Source organism: Scardinius erythrophthalmus (genome assembly GCF_964197995.2).
Source record: "Scardinius erythrophthalmus genome assembly, chromosome: 13".
Lineage (NCBI taxonomy): Eukaryota > Metazoa > Chordata > Actinopteri > Cypriniformes > Leuciscidae > Scardinius > Scardinius erythrophthalmus.
Window position 1 is genome coordinate 7,595,613 of NC_138233.1, and position 18,254 is coordinate 7,613,866.

The 18,254-nt window shown below is 36.4% G+C and overlaps 1 protein-coding gene across 1 annotated transcript; it reads left to right on the top strand.

Annotated features, from left to right (window-relative positions):
* Positions 1-1,578: 1,578 nt before the first annotated feature.
* Positions 1,579-17,689, top strand: LOC308700924 (uncharacterized protein). The gene is made up of 6 exons (XM_081382834.1): positions 1,579-1,710; positions 4,133-4,510; positions 10,621-10,768; positions 11,312-11,402; positions 12,580-12,853; positions 17,153-17,689. The coding sequence occupies exons 2-6, from the start codon at positions 4,330-4,332 to the stop codon at positions 17,299-17,301; spliced, it is 843 nt and encodes a 280-aa protein (XP_081238960.1). The 5' UTR covers positions 1,579-1,710; positions 4,133-4,329; the 3' UTR covers positions 17,302-17,689.
* Positions 17,690-18,254: the final 565 nt, after the last annotated feature.

The following is an 18,254-nucleotide window of genomic DNA, read 5'->3' on the forward strand; positions in this document are numbered from 1 at the left end:
ACTGAACAGCCTTTGATTCACATCTCTCGCCCTCACAGCTCAACCCCCGTCACTTTCAAAGCTCTATTCAGTCACAGCACTATAGAGATGGCCAGTCATTAGGTTTTGTGATGTGTGAACCTCATTGTTTTCTGACTCATTTATTGCATCTCTATTGTCTGGCACAGAATACACCATGATACATTTCACACATATATGAAAAAAACCTTTATACCCTTTTCTTATACTTAAAAACCCTACAAATGTCAAGTGTAAACATTAGGGGGAAATGCTAAAATACTTCATCATTATTTTATATATTATATTATCCATATATTATCATGCACTTTTGAATCATTAATATCATTTTTATTATTTTTTAGTTGGAAGAAAACCCCCGCTGGAAAGATGAATCACAATGAGAATCACTGTAATATATCAATCATTAAATAGAGAGTAGTAATCTCAGGTGTGACTCCACTAGAGCTTCAGATAAGATCTCAACAGTGTCTCAAACTGCGCCGCTCTCTACAATCAGTGTTCAGAAGACACTCGGACTTCAATTCAACTACTGAAATGCGTCATGGGAAAAAAAAAAAGTTTTTGCGTCAAACTGTCAAAATATAGCTAACTGGGTTCTGCGTAGTCAACGTTCAATGATGTCACACACAAAAGTATGTAGTAAAAACACAGTGACCTGCTGTCAGAGACACAAAAGCATATTTGACTGTTCTGTAAATACTCATTTACGTCTGCTGACGCCCACATAATGAAAAACTTAAGATGAAAATCACCCATAAATAGCAAGACTTTTTTTTTTTTGACCGTGAACAAATGTGCCTATTCATAAAAATGCCAAAATATGTCATATGATTTAAACAGATTCATGGTTTTTTTGTAAATATTCATAATATTATTAATATATTTAATACATGAATCATATATTTTAAACTAAATAAGTGCTTATTTTTACACTGTAAAAAATTTCTAACCCTCCCAAATCAAAAATTTCAAGTGACCGATAACATCTAAATTTTTCAAATGGCCCAAGTGAAATTCTGTAAATGTAATTTTATAATTTACAGAATTTCACTTAACATAATGAAGAGTTCAGATGCAAAAGCCTCTAAGTGCCATCTGAAATTTTCTTCTAGAATGATCATTTTTATCAAGCTCGTATATTTAATTTCAGTAATTTCACTTAAATGGCAATGAAAATGACCTATTAATTGTCATTTAAGGGAAATTACTGAAATATAAAAGTTTGATAAAAATGATCATTCTAGAAGAAAATTTCAGATGGCACTTAAAGGCTTTTGCATCTGAACTCTTCATATGTATATTTATTAATTAAAATTAAAGATTGTTTTTCATAGTTCATGATACGTAATGCAATGGTTAACCAACTGAACTATACTCTGTAAATTGTTACCATTCTCAGTATCAACATCAGTCTAACAGTCTGGTGATTTGGCAATTCAAACGTAGCTGTTTTTGTTATGCCAATGAAGCACACTGAAACAGAGAGAGAGGGAGGAGACAAGGAAGGAGAGCTGGAGTGAGGAAGAGAGAGGGAGGGAAAAAGAATGCTATGATGTCACACCGTGAGTGCACTCAAATACAAAAGCAGGCGAGAGAAAGAAACACACTCTCACACACACACGCACACACACACATGCTGCTGCCTGTTTCACTCACAGAACTCCACTGCACACTCCTCCAGCTCAGAATGTGAGTACTAGTTCACTTTTCTCTCTTTCTTCATCAGCACTGTCTCGACTTTGTCCACAGCTTTTTCATTGTCTCGTTCTCTCGATCTCTCCGTCTCATCTCTCTCTTTTTCATGTGCTCCTGAGGAACAGATCAGACAGTTTTTGGCAGAGTTACAGAGCTCCTGATCTGTCTAACGGCTGCTTTCTCTCTTGCTTTGTTTCTTTTAGTTGCTCTTTTGCCAACTTCCAGAGTCTTTTGTGTCGTGAGTCTTTGTGTAAACGTCTCAGTCTCTGGCTGTGTCTTTAGTCTATCCTTAACATTGCCAAATTCAAAGTCTTCTCTGATGCATCATCACAGTTTTAACATGTTATTTCAGCTGCTTTCTAACCTTTCATGCTCAGATTGCTGGTTTTGCTTGAGTAAACTCAAAGTTGCTGTGCTTGCTCCATATCACTCTAATTAAAAAGCACAGATGTTTATTAATTGATTGCTTCTTTGTCTGTTTTGAATGGCTTTGTTAGTTGTTTGGTGTGGAAACATGTCTGACCTGGTGCATGATTGGTTTTGAATACAGAGAGGCTCTTTGTTTGAGCAATGAAGTAGGATTAATTTCTGGCAGAGAGAAATAAAGAGAGAGAGAGAGTTTTAAGGACTGAAATGTTGTATAATCTGTGTAAACAGCAACATAGATGGAGCTGCTGAATGAGAAACAACTAAATAAAGTGAATGATGGAGAGAAATATAGATGTGCATTTAGCTAAAGTCAACAGAGAAAGGAAAAACACACAGAGATCTGGCATAAAACAGACTGCTATTCTGGATCACAAACCCTAAAACATCTAAACCCACAGCTGCTCAGAGGAACCCCCACCAGGGAAGAAAAGCACAATGAGAATCGCTGTAATATGTGAAGCACTTCTCATAGACAGCAGTGAGATTAATAGAGAGTAGTAATCTCAAGTATGACCACTAGAGCTTCAGATAAGATCTCAACCGTGTCTCAAACTGCACCGCTCAGTTCAGAAGACACTCCTAGATTCAACACTAAATGGGTTCACAATTCAATTATGATCAGTCACTGACTTCTGCTTGTTTTACAAAATGACAAACACGTCAAAATGACTCAGTCAAACATTTTTATTTTTATTTTATTCATTTTTAAATCATCAATACCGACATTTTTTTCTCAGGGTTACTTCATTTGATCCTCAAAAAAAAAAAAAAAAAAAAAAATAGGTGATTTATTTTATAGGGGTTTACTTTGTTTTATGATTTTCCTGTCACATAACAAAACTTGCATGTTGGTCTTGCCACACACACTGACATTGATTTGGTATATAAATGCTTTGGTGGAATTAAAAACTTATTCATCATTACAGAGGCATATTCAAGTCATTTTGTATGAATTGAGGTTTAAAAGATACTGCTGGGACAAAACGAGAATCTAGATACACTCAAAAATTAATTCATTACTTAATGTCATTAAAGAAAGTTTTTACACACAATTTAATTTAGTTTAGTTGGGTCAACACAATTTAGTTGGTTTACGTTATTGGTTTAATAGGCTACTCTAGCATGTTTAACTTAACTAAAACTTTAACTTTTAACTAAAACTACAACTTGATGTGTATATTAATTTACTGAGACTTAATTTTCTTATGTTCAAACAATCAGTTTTATTCATTATTATACACAATGTAGCTATATAATGAACAAATAAGATAAGACTGGCGTGAGTGTTGACAGCCACTCATCAGCATAATGATAACCACAAAATTCAAAAACATTACAGAAACTCCTCTAAACATCTAACATAACCGAACATTAAACACTAACATGACAAAATCTTTCCCTTAACTGAAAAATACATAAAATAACACTTTAATCCCTAAATTTACTCTCCTAATTCAGTCCCTTGCAAAGCATGCTGGGAACTACAGATCTACTGCCTAGTTAGTTCATCTAGTTTTAACACAAATTAATTGCATACTAGGTTGATTGAACAATTCAATTAAGACAAAATGTAAAAAAAAACTTTAGCTCATTTAATTAATTAAACTGAGCAAGAGGCAAAAAATAATTTTCCACATTGCTGCTTAATAACTGAGATATTCAAAGATCTCATTTGGGATTTTTCTTTCCTGTGGATCAATATGAATTTATTATCATGATCTTTCGAGAAAAAAACTCTCAAAACAAAACAGCAACATCTGAGAGCTCCATTAAGCCTGACTAAAGAGAAATAAAACTGCTCTCTGCTCGCTTCAGAAACAGGAAATTAGAGTGGGAAGCTTAATTGTTTTACTAATGAAATCAGGATGAATTAATGCAGAGATATAAAGAGTTGCCCATAAAGAGGGGCTGAACAAAAAATGGCAACAGATGCTGTAATGGATCTTTCTTTTCGTTACCTCCTCCCATTTCTCTCCCTCTCTTTCAGACTGGAATCACATGGCCAGAGTGTGGGACAAGAACGAACTCGGCAGGAGGATCTAAAATGCCAATCTCTGAAAGATAGAGGGAGCTTTTGTTTGAGGAAAGGGCGATAAGAATTGCAAAAAAAGAAGCTGGACTCTTCAGCTAGCGATTTTGTATACCAGCACACTTATTCAAAAGCCTACAACACACATAACCAACATGCTGCAGCAAATACTAGCTGACATGTACATAGACCCTGATGTACTGGAGGCCCTGAATGACGAACAGAAGAAGATCCTGTTCTTCAAAATGAGAGAGGAGCAAGTCAGGCGCTGGAAGGAGCGGGAAGAGAAGGATGGCAAGGAGGGGATAAAAAAAGAAAAGCTCCGGCAAAAGAAAGGTATGAACTTACACCCTTTCTAAAAATACTGCCACATCTGTCATTCTGTGAGGAGACAAAAACTATTTACAGAACAGCTGAATATGCTTTTGTGTGACTTTGACAGTGTTTGTTGTTAGTAACACATTCTTTTGTGTGTGGCATCATATTGGACCTCACAGACCCAGATGGATATATATATATATATATATATATATATATATATATTGGGCGTATGAGGCGGTAATCTTTCTTTTGTTCCGATGACGTGTTTTGTTTCGGCCTTTACTCTGAGTTCTTGGTTAGCTTCTTATTTGTTAAATCCAGACAATTAGTTGATGAAACAAATGTATCTAAAATGTACACAAAACGTACTTTCTACACAAAAAAAGGCTTTCTACGCAAAACAAAACTTCAAAAATCATGTCTGACCCACTCCATGTCTCCCAACATATCAATCTTTCATATTCAACATAGATTAAATTAAACCAAAGTTATAATATTAAAACATAAATATGAAACTAAATAAGTTTTCTTTAATGCCTACAACACGTTTCAATAGTTAAACTGAACCATTTAGAAGAGTGATTCTGTTGAATACGGCTACATTCACACAGCAGTTCAGTTCTGTTAGGAGAGAGAAATACACTGGTGTTCACACACACAGTTCAGGTATTAAACATGTCTGACCTGGTGCATGATTGGTTTTGAATACAGAGAGGCTCTTTGTTTGAGAAATGGTAGAGAAGTAGGATTAATACTCACAGAGAGAAATAAAGAAGAGAGAGTCTTAAGGACTGAAATGCTGTAGCAACAGAGATGGAGCTATTCAATGAGAAACAACTAAATAAAGTGAATGATGGAGAGAAATATAGATGTGCATTTAGCTAAAGTCAACAAGAGAAAGGAAAAACACACAGAGATCTGGTATAAAACAGACTGCTATTCAGCAGCAGTCTGGATCACAAACCTGAAAAAAAAAACATTAAAAACTTACAGCTGCTCAGAGGAACATTTTAACCAAAATATCTTCTTTAAACCCCACAGGGAAGAAAAACACAATGAGAATCGCTGTAAAAATAGTTTCTCCAAGATAGTAGTGAGATTAAGAGAGAGTAGTAATCTCAAGTATGACTTCTCTAGAGCTTCAGATAAGATCTGAGTGTCTCAAACTGCTCAAAAATTAAATGCGTCATCGGAAAACAAAAAGAAAAGTTTCCGCATCAAATGCTCAATATATACCTGAACGGATTCAGAGGCCAAGGCATTACCTAATTTGACCTTCAAAAAAAAAAGAAGAAAAAAAAGACAGGTGACAGGTCAGAGTGTTTGTTATTAATTACGCATTCTTTTGTGTATGAGATCATAATTTGACCTCACAGACCCAGTCAGTTATATATTGAGCGTATGAGGCAAAAATATTTCTTGTTGTTCCGATGACGCATTTCAATAGTTGAATTGAACCCTATGGAGAAGCTTTTGAAGAGTGATTCTTACGGCTATATTCACACAGTTCAGTTCTGTTAGGAGAGAGAAATACACTGATCAGGCTCAGGTATTAAAGAGACAATCGCTTTACATAACAACATTTTTAATATTTTTATTACATTGTTTAATTTTATAATAATAACTAACAATAATAATAATTAATAATGATCATTAATAATGAGCTTCCCAATCTTCCTCCTCCAATTATATCTTCATTTGATTTTCCCATTTTATTACTGATAGCAGCCAGTACATCTAAGGTATCTAGATTGATTTTCAATATTTTGTATAATAGTCCACATACAGTTTTTACCTTTATATTTTTTAGGTTAGGGTTAATAATAAAATATATTCTATTAAAATGACACGTCTCCAATTGTTTTATCCTGTCAGAAAGCTCAAAAAGAGCAAACACTTTTAAAATGTGATATTCTGTAGATTATATAATTTATAGATATTATATATTTTCAGAGTGAAATTAAGTTAATGTGCACCATTAACAGAGCCGTAGAAAATTTCCATAAAGGTGTCTTTTTAAATATGTATTCACCATCCACTGTCCTTGCTTTAACAGAATTAGCACAAAGTTGAAATCAAGCTAACAACACTGAGTTTGGTGAAATAGCCACCTAATAAAGAGCTTAATTTACATAGAAAGTGGTGCTGAAACAAATTACAATGATTTACACTACCCTCGATGTTTTTTAAATAAGTTTCAAGAATTAATGTTGAAAACAGTGCTGCTTCATTTTTGTAGAATTCTATGTTGAATAGAAAGCTCAAAATAACAACATTTATTTGAAATAGAAATCTTCTGTAGCATTATAAATGTCTTCACTGTCACTGAATAAAAGTATTAATTACTTTCAAAACAAAATGGTGTACCGACAGTGCATTTCAACACGTTTAGAGCCTGATTTAGTGAGATCACCCCTTGCTGTGTGAACCTAGCCAATCAGAAAACGAATCACTTTCATTAAATCTCTACTTAGCCTTTTACGCAAGTACAGCAAACACGCCCTCACTGTCTAACAGGAAAATCAACACCTATGCAAAATGATGTAAAGTAATTTGAGGTGATCACATATTTTTAAGGCCAAAGGAAATGAAGTGACCCAAAAGAGTCACATAACATAACCGCAAAGACATCCTGCAGCTGCAGGGGCGAAACCGGAGACAAATTCCAGCTTTTCAACACTGGCCTTGCACCTCAACACAACACTCACTCCTCACTGTTTATCTCCACAGCATCAGCATTCAAGTAGCTGAGCCTTTTTTAGGCTCTAACCCCTGCAATGCCTCAGGGGACCGGTCGACGTAAATTCCTCTAAACATTTGAGGGCTTTCTAACGCTTTAAAGCCTGAGGATGTGTTTTACAAGACATTTGGGAATGGAATGTTTTCGGGAAACGGAAGACATGCGAAAACAGAGCAACCTGGAATAGAGAAGAGAGTAAAAATAGAGGCCAATAATATGGTTAGCAAATACTCTCAGAAAAAAAGGTGCAAAAGCTGTCACTGGGGCAGTACCCTTCAAAAGGGTACTAATATGTACCATTTAGGTACTAATATGTACACTTTTGGTACCAATATGTACCTTTGAGGGACTAATATGCACTCTTTAGGTACAAAGGTGTACCTTTTGAAAAGGTACCGCCACAGTGGCAGCTTTTGTACCTTTTTTTCTGAGGAAAAACTCTTGACAACAAAAATTTGCGTAACTCTGCATAAATATACATCAGATAAACATCAGATGCTTGTAACATCTGTGAGAACTTGAAGCCAAGATCTCGGGCTGGGAAAAAAACATCCACGTTCACGTGTCGATGACGATGGAATCCAACCCAACAGGAATGGACAGTTAAAAGAACATTTGCTTGGGGACGTTAATGTCCTCGAAAGCGTTCCTATCAATAGCTCTGGTTTTCTCCTCCGGCTTCAGTTTCTCATCTCGCCACGTCACATGGGCTACATGTGACACAAGGCCTTTGTGATGTGTGTTTAGCCTCTGCACAAAAGCGAGCCGCACTCTCATTAATTTACTCCAGTGTGACATGAACACAGTCAAATCTCTCTCTGTGCTCTTTAGCTTTTCCCTCCGCGGACGCACATGGCAGGGTTCACAGTTCATGTCAATGGCAGCATTGTGAAACGCAGCTGTGTCTCTCTTTCTCTCGCTCAACACTTTGTGGCTGGTTTCAGTCGTCTCAGCTGATACTGCGTGTCAGCTCTGCGTCAGCGGTAGTCGAGATAAATAATGCTGTTGAAGTTTCTGTTGGCAGTTCTTTCTGTACACAAACACACAAAACTATGAGCTATTGCTGGAACTTTGTACCTGAGACTCTTTCGCTGCCCACAATGAGACCTCGTAGACAGCACTGAGATTAAATGGAGAGCAAATGGAGATTTAGAGGTGTGTTCTAGACTTAAGCCTATGGAAATACTTCAGACATCTCATACATGTCAATGAATATTAGCAACAGGATGTGATGTCACACTCCAGGACATACACAATCTACTATAGCGACACCTTAAACCATTTCCTCCCTGTTTGGTTTTAATCAATTAAGTCAATCTGTGAAATGTAGATCATCAATTGGTTGGATGTATTTCTGCAGTGCAAGTTCAGAGTTCATCAAACCTGAGTTTTTGTATGAGCATATGCTTGCATTTACGATCTCACATACACATATGCATTATTGGAAGTGAAAGGAACATAAAATCTAATGTGACAGTTCCTTTAGTCTAATTTTAGTTAGAGTTATAAAGTTAGAGGATCTCATTATTTATATAACTTTTCCCAATCTTGAAATCACACTTTTAATAATTAGGCTTCCTTATATCTAGGTTTTTCAAAACTCTGGAAATTCTGGTTCATCAAAGAGGATTTCAAATAAACATATCTTGATTTAACTTAACTTAGTTAACTTAATGCTTGTTTTGTCTTATTTTAAATGATTTCATACCATCTTGAGGCCCCTTTAGGAGTTTTCTGAGGCCCCCTGTCAACAAGAATCTCATTTGTGCCTTTTTTAAGCAGTTTAAATGGACAATTTACACAAAAATGTAAATCTGTCATGTGATCATTTACTCGCCGTCAAGTCGTTCCAAACCTGTATGAGTTTCTTTCTTCTGTGGAACAAAAGATTGTAAACACTGAGACATTTGACATACAGGTTTGGAACGGCTTGAGGATAAATGATGACAACAAGAGACAAAGAAAAGAAAGAGATCAGAAAGAGCTTCCAAGCTATAACCATCTCTTCTCCTCAAATGTTGGAGGGCGTATTGACTTTTATTTGTACGTTTTATTACATACAAAAGCTCAATTATTGATGGGTTATGTTCCTTTTACTAGGTGTGCAGCTCTAATCTCTCTGGCCGCATTAAGCCCTGGGCAAAAGTGAAGAAACACTCCTCAAGAAAACATATTTATCATCATCCTGTTACATCACCTCTCAAATACAAACACCTTGTTTTGAGCGGCATGGGTGAACACATGTAGCAACCTAGGCTACAAGCAACACAAACACACAAATAAACACACACAGAGACAGATCTAACCATTAGCACGCAAAAACACGTCCTAAAGATGTGTGCCAGTTTTATATTATCTAACTTGCATAGTTTCAGCTGCACATACTGAACATTTCTGAGATTTCTAACAGAAACCTTCTCTAAATCCATCCTTGTATGGATGTGAAGCATCTGATCTGCCTCGTCTTAGACTGTCAACCTGGAGAACTGGTTCTTTACGTAACCCTTTCTGAAGAAGCTGAAGGGTGTTAGGTTCTCTTGCGTACATGCAAAAGAAAGGAAAAACAGATCGTCCCCTGCTGGAACAAACTGTTCACGCTTGGAAATTCTTGACATTGTTCTCTCCAATTCCCACAGCGATCTCTGTGGTATTACAATGTACTTTTAGATTATGTTAGTTAGTTGACTACGGTCCCATATGATCCGCACAAGGATCCTCTTTGTGTGCCTGCAGTATTACGTAAGCACCACATTTCAGTTGATCACACTTCATTTCATGCCTTCAAACATTTCGTGCAATCTGAGAAGGTTAAATCACACTGAAATAATGATGAGGGTGACTGGGAAAGAGTCAGAGCTTTTGTGAGTTGGTGCAAGTGTCTGTAAGGTGATAATACAATCATGACGAACACTGGCATTTGCATCTACACACTGAATGACATTAACACACTTCTAAACCGGAGTGGATGACCTACAGTATACAGGATCAATTTCACTCAATGTCACAGCGCCCTCTGTCTGTGAAACGGACACGCTACACACTGTAATCATGGAAATCAAGGGATCAGGGTTTGGCTGGTTAGCATCAATGCCTGTAGAAAGCCATCTGTTAGTGTTCCCCCCCAAAAAAACAATATTGTGGCAAAATACGATTTTAAAAGAAATATGCTTTACGCTGGTCATTCCAAACCTTGGGCCTTTGGGTTGAGAAAAGAAGATTACAAACTATTAAACCTCAAAAATACCCATATGTGTGTTCAAAAAGCAATAAAGGGACTAAATGTGAACTGTTGTGCATCTTTTAGTCTTTGTAGCTCAATTGCTCATTTATTTACTGCTTCTCAGATATATTGATTTTCTTGACATGTACATCATTTTGTCCTCAGGCCCTTGTAAAAGTGTGAGCTGGCGGCTGGGCAGTGACGGCGACGTGCATGTGTGTATTATCGGAGAATCGGATGAGCTCAAATCTCCAAAACTCATCCTGTCTGAGCTGAGGGACAAGACAGCAGCCAACCCTAACAATATCAACAGGTACAACGCCCTCTACCGCAAGAATATCAGCAGGCACAAATATACTATTGAAGGGATTATGAATACCACAACAGACCAATCAGAGTCAAGTATTTCAAAGAGCTATAAACCTCAATAATATCAGCAGGAAGAAGTACACACAAACTAACAAACGGCAGGTAAAATAGGCCCTAGTCTACAAAAAATGATATTATCACTGTTAGATATACAGTATATAGACCCATAGGGTTCTTGACTAAATTTTTAAGGATCCTAAAAAAGGTTTTATATGGAGAGATGTCTTAAATACTTTCATGTCCAACAAGTTATTTCACTGACAAAGCATGTTTCGAGCTGCTTGTTTAATTAAAATAAAAGTGGATTATAACAAACCTAATTAATAAAAACTAAATCCAAAACAATGATCCCATTAAGGTAACTTCTAAAATGTTCTGTATACACCTGACAGATCTTTTACAGGTTCTGTAAATGTTCTATTGTTGTAATTAATAGCAATACAAATATTCAAATCAGAGAGCTAAATGTGTTTTTCTTTGTTCACAGAGCAAAAGCAGAATCTGTGAAGAGCAGCTTGACCAAACCCAACAGAGCACAACAAATCAGCACAGAACCAGGGATCCAGCTACTGCTCAAGGTGTGTGTGTGTGTGTGTGTGTGTGTGTGTGTGTGTGTGTGTGTGTGTGTGTGTGTGTGTGTGTGTGTGTGTGTGTGTGTGTGTGTGTATAAATAATGTATTTATAAAAGTAAAAAAAGTTGGGGTAGGCCTACTGTTAGGACAGTGCTTCTCAACTGAATAAAAAAACAAAAACATGTAAAAGTTATTTGCGAATTTTTATCCCACAATTCTGACTTTTTTCTCAAAATTGTGAGATATGGGCCTAAACTTGCAATTGCAAGTTATAAAGTCCAATTCTGAGAAAAAAAGACTGATGTTTTTCTCTGAATTGCGAGTTTATATCTCACAATTCTGACTTACTAATTCGTTGAGTTTTTAATCACACAGTTCTGAGAAAAAAAGAGTCAGAATTGTGAGATAAGTCGCAATTCACTTTTTTATTATTTATTCTGTGGCAGATACAAGCCTCCATACTGAATAGTAAAACTGACCATTTAAAAAAAAATCAGATTTATTGTAGCCTATTTAATGAGTCGGATTTTTTTTTACTCTGTGTGTTTTTGAGATTTTTGAGGATCATGTCACAACCTGTCCCTGTTGACATCCGTCTAATTTGGCTCCTTATAAATTTGCATGACCTGTAATGTCCATTACACACTTCTAAGGGCCCTCCAAAAAACTGGTTTCAGAATTTTGGGTCACAAAGCACCAGATGAGAAGCACAGGGTTAGAATAAGGACATGAATAGCATTAGCTTGACACAATAGACATCAGTGGAAAGTCCCCAACTATGATAGCACAACGTGTGTGACGTGAGTGTGAATGAACGGTATGTGTTCAAATGAGTGAGCACTAATGTGATTTGACATATGAATGTGCATAAATGTGAGAAGATGCACATATACGTGTATGTGTGTGTGTGTGATATTAATAATAAGAGCAGCAATAATAATAAGAGGATGGGTGTGTGTAGTTGGACTGGCCAAGCTCCCCTGAGCAGATGGTTTAGAGCCTGGGCAGAGAATTAAACGGTATCAGATGGCATCAGTGCCACAGTGCCAGAGGGAATACACACACACACACACACACACACACACACACACAACAACACTCCTTCTCCTCTGTTTGTGTCTCTGAATTTGTCAACTCCGATTTTATAAGTGTTTACAAATGAGTTTCATTCAATCTGCCCCAGAAAGCAGAGGAGCTCAGCGATTCTCCGACGGTCTCAGATGAGTCCAAGCAGGACAGCGGCTCCGATCAGTCAGCTGACGACAGCAGGGGCCAAACAGACGACTCAGACTCAGGCAGTGCGGAGGAGGACACGGGCCTTTACAGATCACACATGAGCAACAGCGAGACAACAGTAGCAGACAGACTGAGAGAGATTCGACTGCACAGAGCAATGAAAGAGCAGCTGTCAATCAGCAACCAGACACGCCCCCTGGACACACCCACACCAGACAAAGGTAAGAGCACTGAAGAAGAGTCTGTGAATTAATGCACGCTATTATTTCAACAATCAACCACAAAAACACCGTAGAACAAGCCAAACTGGAAGCACAGCACAACATTATTATTATTTATCTGCATCTGATATAATAACAATCGCAATGGATGGATAGGTTAGGATATTGCTTTTCGATTCCCAGGAGGTCAAACTAAACTTATTTGACTTATTTTATTATCTAGGCCTATTTATTTTCTATAAAGATTGTAATTTTTCGTTGTTTAATGCATTTTCTATGAGGTTTGTGACCAATATTTAAGACATGTCTATGAACTTTCTATGAACACTGAATAAACACCATTTATAAAATGTAAACTAATATACAATATTTTTAAAAGTAATAAGACACACACACACATATGCGTCAGTGATTTTTTTTCTTTCTTTTTTTTTTAAAGAAATGAATACTTTTATTTTCCAAGGATGTGTTAAATTGATATCATAAATAAATGCAGTTCTTTTTAACTTTTTATTCATCAATGAATCCTGAAAAAAGTATCACAGGTTCCAAAATAATATTAAGCAAGCAGCTGTTTCCAACATTGATAATAACAGAGCATCAAACTGGCATATTAGAATGATTTTTTTTTTAGGATCATGCCACAGAAGACTGGATTAATGATGCTGAAAATTCAGATTCACATTACAGAAATAAATTATATTTTATAGTATATTAAAATAGAAAACCATTATTTAAAATTTTAATAATATTTCAAAATATTAGTTTTTTTTCTTCTGTATTTTAATTAAATAAATGCAGCCTTGATGAGCAGAAGAGACTTCTTTCAAAAACATTAAAAAAGAAAGTTTCCAAACTTAAACTATAAACATTATACACATTTTATATATATATATATATATATATATATATATATATATATATATATATATATATATATATATATATATATATATATCAGAAAATGAAAAGATAACCTGGGAATGAACGATCTACATTTAAAAAAGGGACTTTCATGTTGTAGTCAATGTAAAGTACGAACAGCAAGCGCCACCTAGTGGACTCCATCATTAGCACAACCAACAGCGAGCCTGTAAGCCAAGACCCGCGTGCGCCACCTGCAGGACACACCAGTCACTGCAGCACTTTCCTTTGTTTACCAGCTGCGGCTTATATTCAAAAACAGGCAACTTTGCGCTGGTGTTTGCGTACTAAAATGCTGCTTTGTTTACAGACCAACACAAAAACTACAACCAAACTTCTTTAGAAACAGAAAACAAACACGAGTTTACAGGATTCCAACATATTAACGTACCTGTAACTGTTACCTGACTTTCAGCTTGGGAGGTCAGATGTTGGTCAGGTGTTGTTCGTGTTGTCACCTTAAATAATATTGCATAGTAAGTTTTTTTTTGTTGTTGTTGTTGTTGTTAAAGTGGATGCATGATGAATTCAGTGTGGGTTTGTGTATGGCTCAAGCTGACTGTGCGTGCGCGCGCGCGCATACGTGTGCGCTGGAGCGGGAATTTGCACTTATCCTACGTTTCCATGGCGACAGCAAACGCAGTCAGGGGGTCACGGCTGCAGGGAACGGCCAGAGAAACATCAACAGGAACCACGGCTCAACTCATGAGAGGGAAAGAGAGAGACGTGACAAAACTAGACTGCTCCCTTATAATCAGCACAGCTGTCTAGTTATAACCAGAGCCGTTGGGTGAGAGCGATCTAGTGTTTGCACGTATAGCCTACCGCTTGCGTCACGGCATCGACGTCATACATTTTTCCAAGTGCCCGAAAATCATTCATTTAAAGGGATAGTTCACCCAAAAATGAAAATTCTGTAATTACTCACCCTCATGTCATCCCAAAGATGAATTTGTTCATCTTCGAAACAAAATATGAAGATCTTTTTTGATGAAATTAGAGATTTCTGTCCCTCCATTGACAGCTACGCAACTACCACTTTGACGCTTCAAAAAGTTAAGAGATTGTAAAACTAATCCATATTGAGCGCTTTAGTCCAAACTTTAGAGACTCGATCGCTTTATATGATGAAAAGATTTAATTTAAATCTTTTATTTAAAAGCTTTTATTTCCATTTTATTTCTATCCCTTTAAGATTTAAGTTTACAGCGACCAGAAGCTGTTTATTTTCAACCTGTGACAGCTTTTGCCAATGCAGTGTGAAACATGAAAATGCTGCTTGAAGCGATTAAATAAAAGCATCAGATACCAGAACATTTTAAAATATGCATATTTATATTAAATATTTAAATATGTAGACATAGTATAAATATTATGTATATATATATATATATATATTTCCTAATTTGATAAATTCATGACATATATCCCATTATTCTATAAAATGTATTGAAATCATTTTTAGTAAGTTTAGATAAGTTTTCTTATCTTAAACCTCCAAAATGTCAGGTGGTGCAACTGTCCGAACAAATGAAAAGACTAAGAAAACTATTTAAAATGGTGTCTTAATAAAAACATTAAACTAAATGGCATAATTTTAGATTTGAAACCTTTCATATAAATTCATTTTATAAAAATCAGTAGTTTTAAAGCTGTTGAGATAATTGAAAAACTTTTGTTCAGTAATTTGTATATCCTCAAATGTCAGAGTGGCAACTGCAAACATTTCACTTGACTGACATTTTAAAGACAAATTACTTTTTTATTCAAACTTTTAAAGTGCATAAACGTGAGTGTGAATGTCTCTAAAATGTCTTGTGCATGTGTTCTCAGATTGGAATAGGTTATTTGGATTTATTTTAGATAATCTGGAACAGTGTATTTATTGCTGATGATGACTTTGCCACATTGCACCTGGTTAGATCAGTCATTTTCAGTCATTATGGGAACGGTCTTGTGGTGCTGCGTCGTTGCTTGCAACTTAGAAATAAAGGTTGCATCACATGAATACAAGGAAAAAAAACTGCATGTAGAGGGCATAGTAAAGACCCCCATGTCATTGCAGAGGTAGAAAAAAAGTTCTGGCAGAGAGTTGGTCTCACAGGAAAAGCGTGAAGGGAGTGGAACTCCAGGCTTAGACCCCTCAGGGAAAGTCTAAAAATACAGTTTTCCCCTGGCCTCTCCTCTGAGTCTAGCTCTCCACGGCATCTGTCTCTGAAGTCAACCACGGTCCCCACGAGCGTCCTCCTCCATCTCTGTGTTTCTACCTACTTCTACCTCAATCACCCCTTCACCTATTCCCCGACCACCTGTCTCACCCCGTTTAACACATTCAAATTGAGTCATCACTCCCATAGCCTTTACCCTCTTCCTCACGCTCATGTTATTTGTACTCTCTTCGTCCTTTACTTTCTTCCTCTCACTTTTTTTCTCTTTTGCCTGCTGTCACTCTCCTTGCTTCTCCCTCTTGTGACCTCTAGACCTGCCTTGAGTGGGTGGAAAGGAGGATCGAGAGAGAGACAGCTGTGGATGTATTATAATCCCCGGCGGGCTTGTGTCAGGGGTCTAACAGCTTTTTAAAGTCAGCAGTGATTTACAGACAGTCAAAGTCTCGTAATCATGAATTTCTGCTTGATTATTTCCTTAGTCTTGACCTCTCGCGAGGTCCTTGTGGCTCTGAACTAGATCATAGCCGCGCTCCTGCACGGAGCGATTAATCACATCTAACATGACAGTTGTTTATATAATATATGTGTGTGTATACTGTATATATATACACCCATACGTAATTTACAAAAATAAAAAAGTTATCTTTAACAATCTTAATTATATATTTATATATAATATAGGTCACACTTTAGTTTAGGGTCCAACTCTCACTATTAACTACGACTTTGCCTCAATAACCTCCTAATTACTGCTTATTAATAGTTAGTTAGGTAGTTGTTAAGTTTAGGTATTGGGTAGGATTAGACATATAGAATATGGTCACACAGAATAAGGATTTAATATGTGCTTTACAAGTACTAATAAACAGCCAATATCCTAGTAATATGTATGCTAATAAGCAGCTATAGTTAACAGTGAGAATTGGACTCTAAACTGTATATTATTATTATAAACTATACATATGTGTGTGTTTGTGTGTTGATAAAATAACAGCTCAGTAGAAGCAATCTAATTCTACCCATATTAAATCTATCCTGCTGTGTATTTTCTCACACTTAATGTATCATGTTTTTAGCTTAGCAACATGCTAACATTGTGCATGCTGCCCATGTAGACAGCAAGGCAGCTCACTAGGTTTTTCAACAGAATAAGTTTTGTTTCCATGTCTAATGATGCAATCTTTCTTCTCTTTCTGTCTCTGTAAAGGAGTGGTGAAAGAAAATGATAGCAGCCTGACGTATGGCAGTCGTGTGGCTCAGCTCAGGAAGAACTTCAACACCACAAGTGCCCCATGTGTCAAACCACCGATCCCCTGCAAGCCAGCTCACCTACTGACCTCCCCCTCCGTCCGATAAACACAACACTGCCACCCTGCACACCTGAAAAACATTCTTGTGTATTCAAAAACCTGCAAAATGGACTAAAAAACGAGAAGAACTTGCACATACCTGCGCGTATGAGCAGATCCAGGTGTGGATGCAGCTGGAGACAGACGCTGAACAGAAATCAGATGCTCTTTATGACCCAGCTCGCACCAGTACTCTTCAGTTTTCACATTGTTTACAGGGGAGAATTTGTTCTGCCTTTACATGATAATGTTTATTTTATGTTTTTTTATATAAACTTTGTTTCCTAAAGTGGAGAAAGACCAAAGTTAATGTTTTTATAGATGATGGCTCATCTGTTTTTTTCTGGCTGTAAATAACGGTGTTATATTGTATAAAATAAAATGGTTTTAACTGGTTTTGAGAACTGAATGCTAATTTAAACAGGAATGCTGTTCTAGGCCCTCTAATGTCCTCTGCAGAGAAGGATGGATGGATGGATGGACGGACGGACGGACGGACGGACGGACGGATGGATGGATAGATAGATAGATAGAGATGTGGATGGACAGATAGATAGATAGATAGATAGATAGATAGATAGATAGATAGATAGATAGATAGATAGATAGATAGATAGATAGATAGATAGATAGATAGATAGATAGATAGATAGATAGATAGATAGATAGATATGTGGATGGACAGATGGACAGATAGATAGATAGATAGATAGATAGATAGATAGATAGATAGATAGATAGATAGATAGATAGATAGATAGATAGATAGATAGATAGATAGATAGATAGATAGATAGATAGATAGATAGATAGATAGATAGATAGATAGATAGATAGATAGATAGATAGATAGAGATGTGGATGGATAGATAGATAGATAGATAGATAGATAGATAGATAGATAGATAGATAGATAGATAGATAGATAGATAGATAGATAGATAGATAGATAGATAGATA

What these genes read in the sequence shown, in the direction of transcription:
- LOC308700924 (XM_081382834.1), top strand. Translation starts at nt 4,330, where the DNA reads ATGCTGCAGCAAATACTAGCTGACATGTACATAGACCCTGATGTACTG. An exon ending in AAAGCTCCGGCAAAAGAAAG is followed by an intron (nt 4,511 to 10,620) that starts GTATGAACTTAC and finishes TTTTGTCCTCAG; the next exon opens with GCCCTTGTAAAAGTGTGAGC. An exon ending in CACACCCACACCAGACAAAG is followed by an intron (nt 12,854 to 17,152) that starts GTAAGAGCACTG and finishes GTCTCTGTAAAG; the next exon opens with GAGTGGTGAAAGAAAATGAT.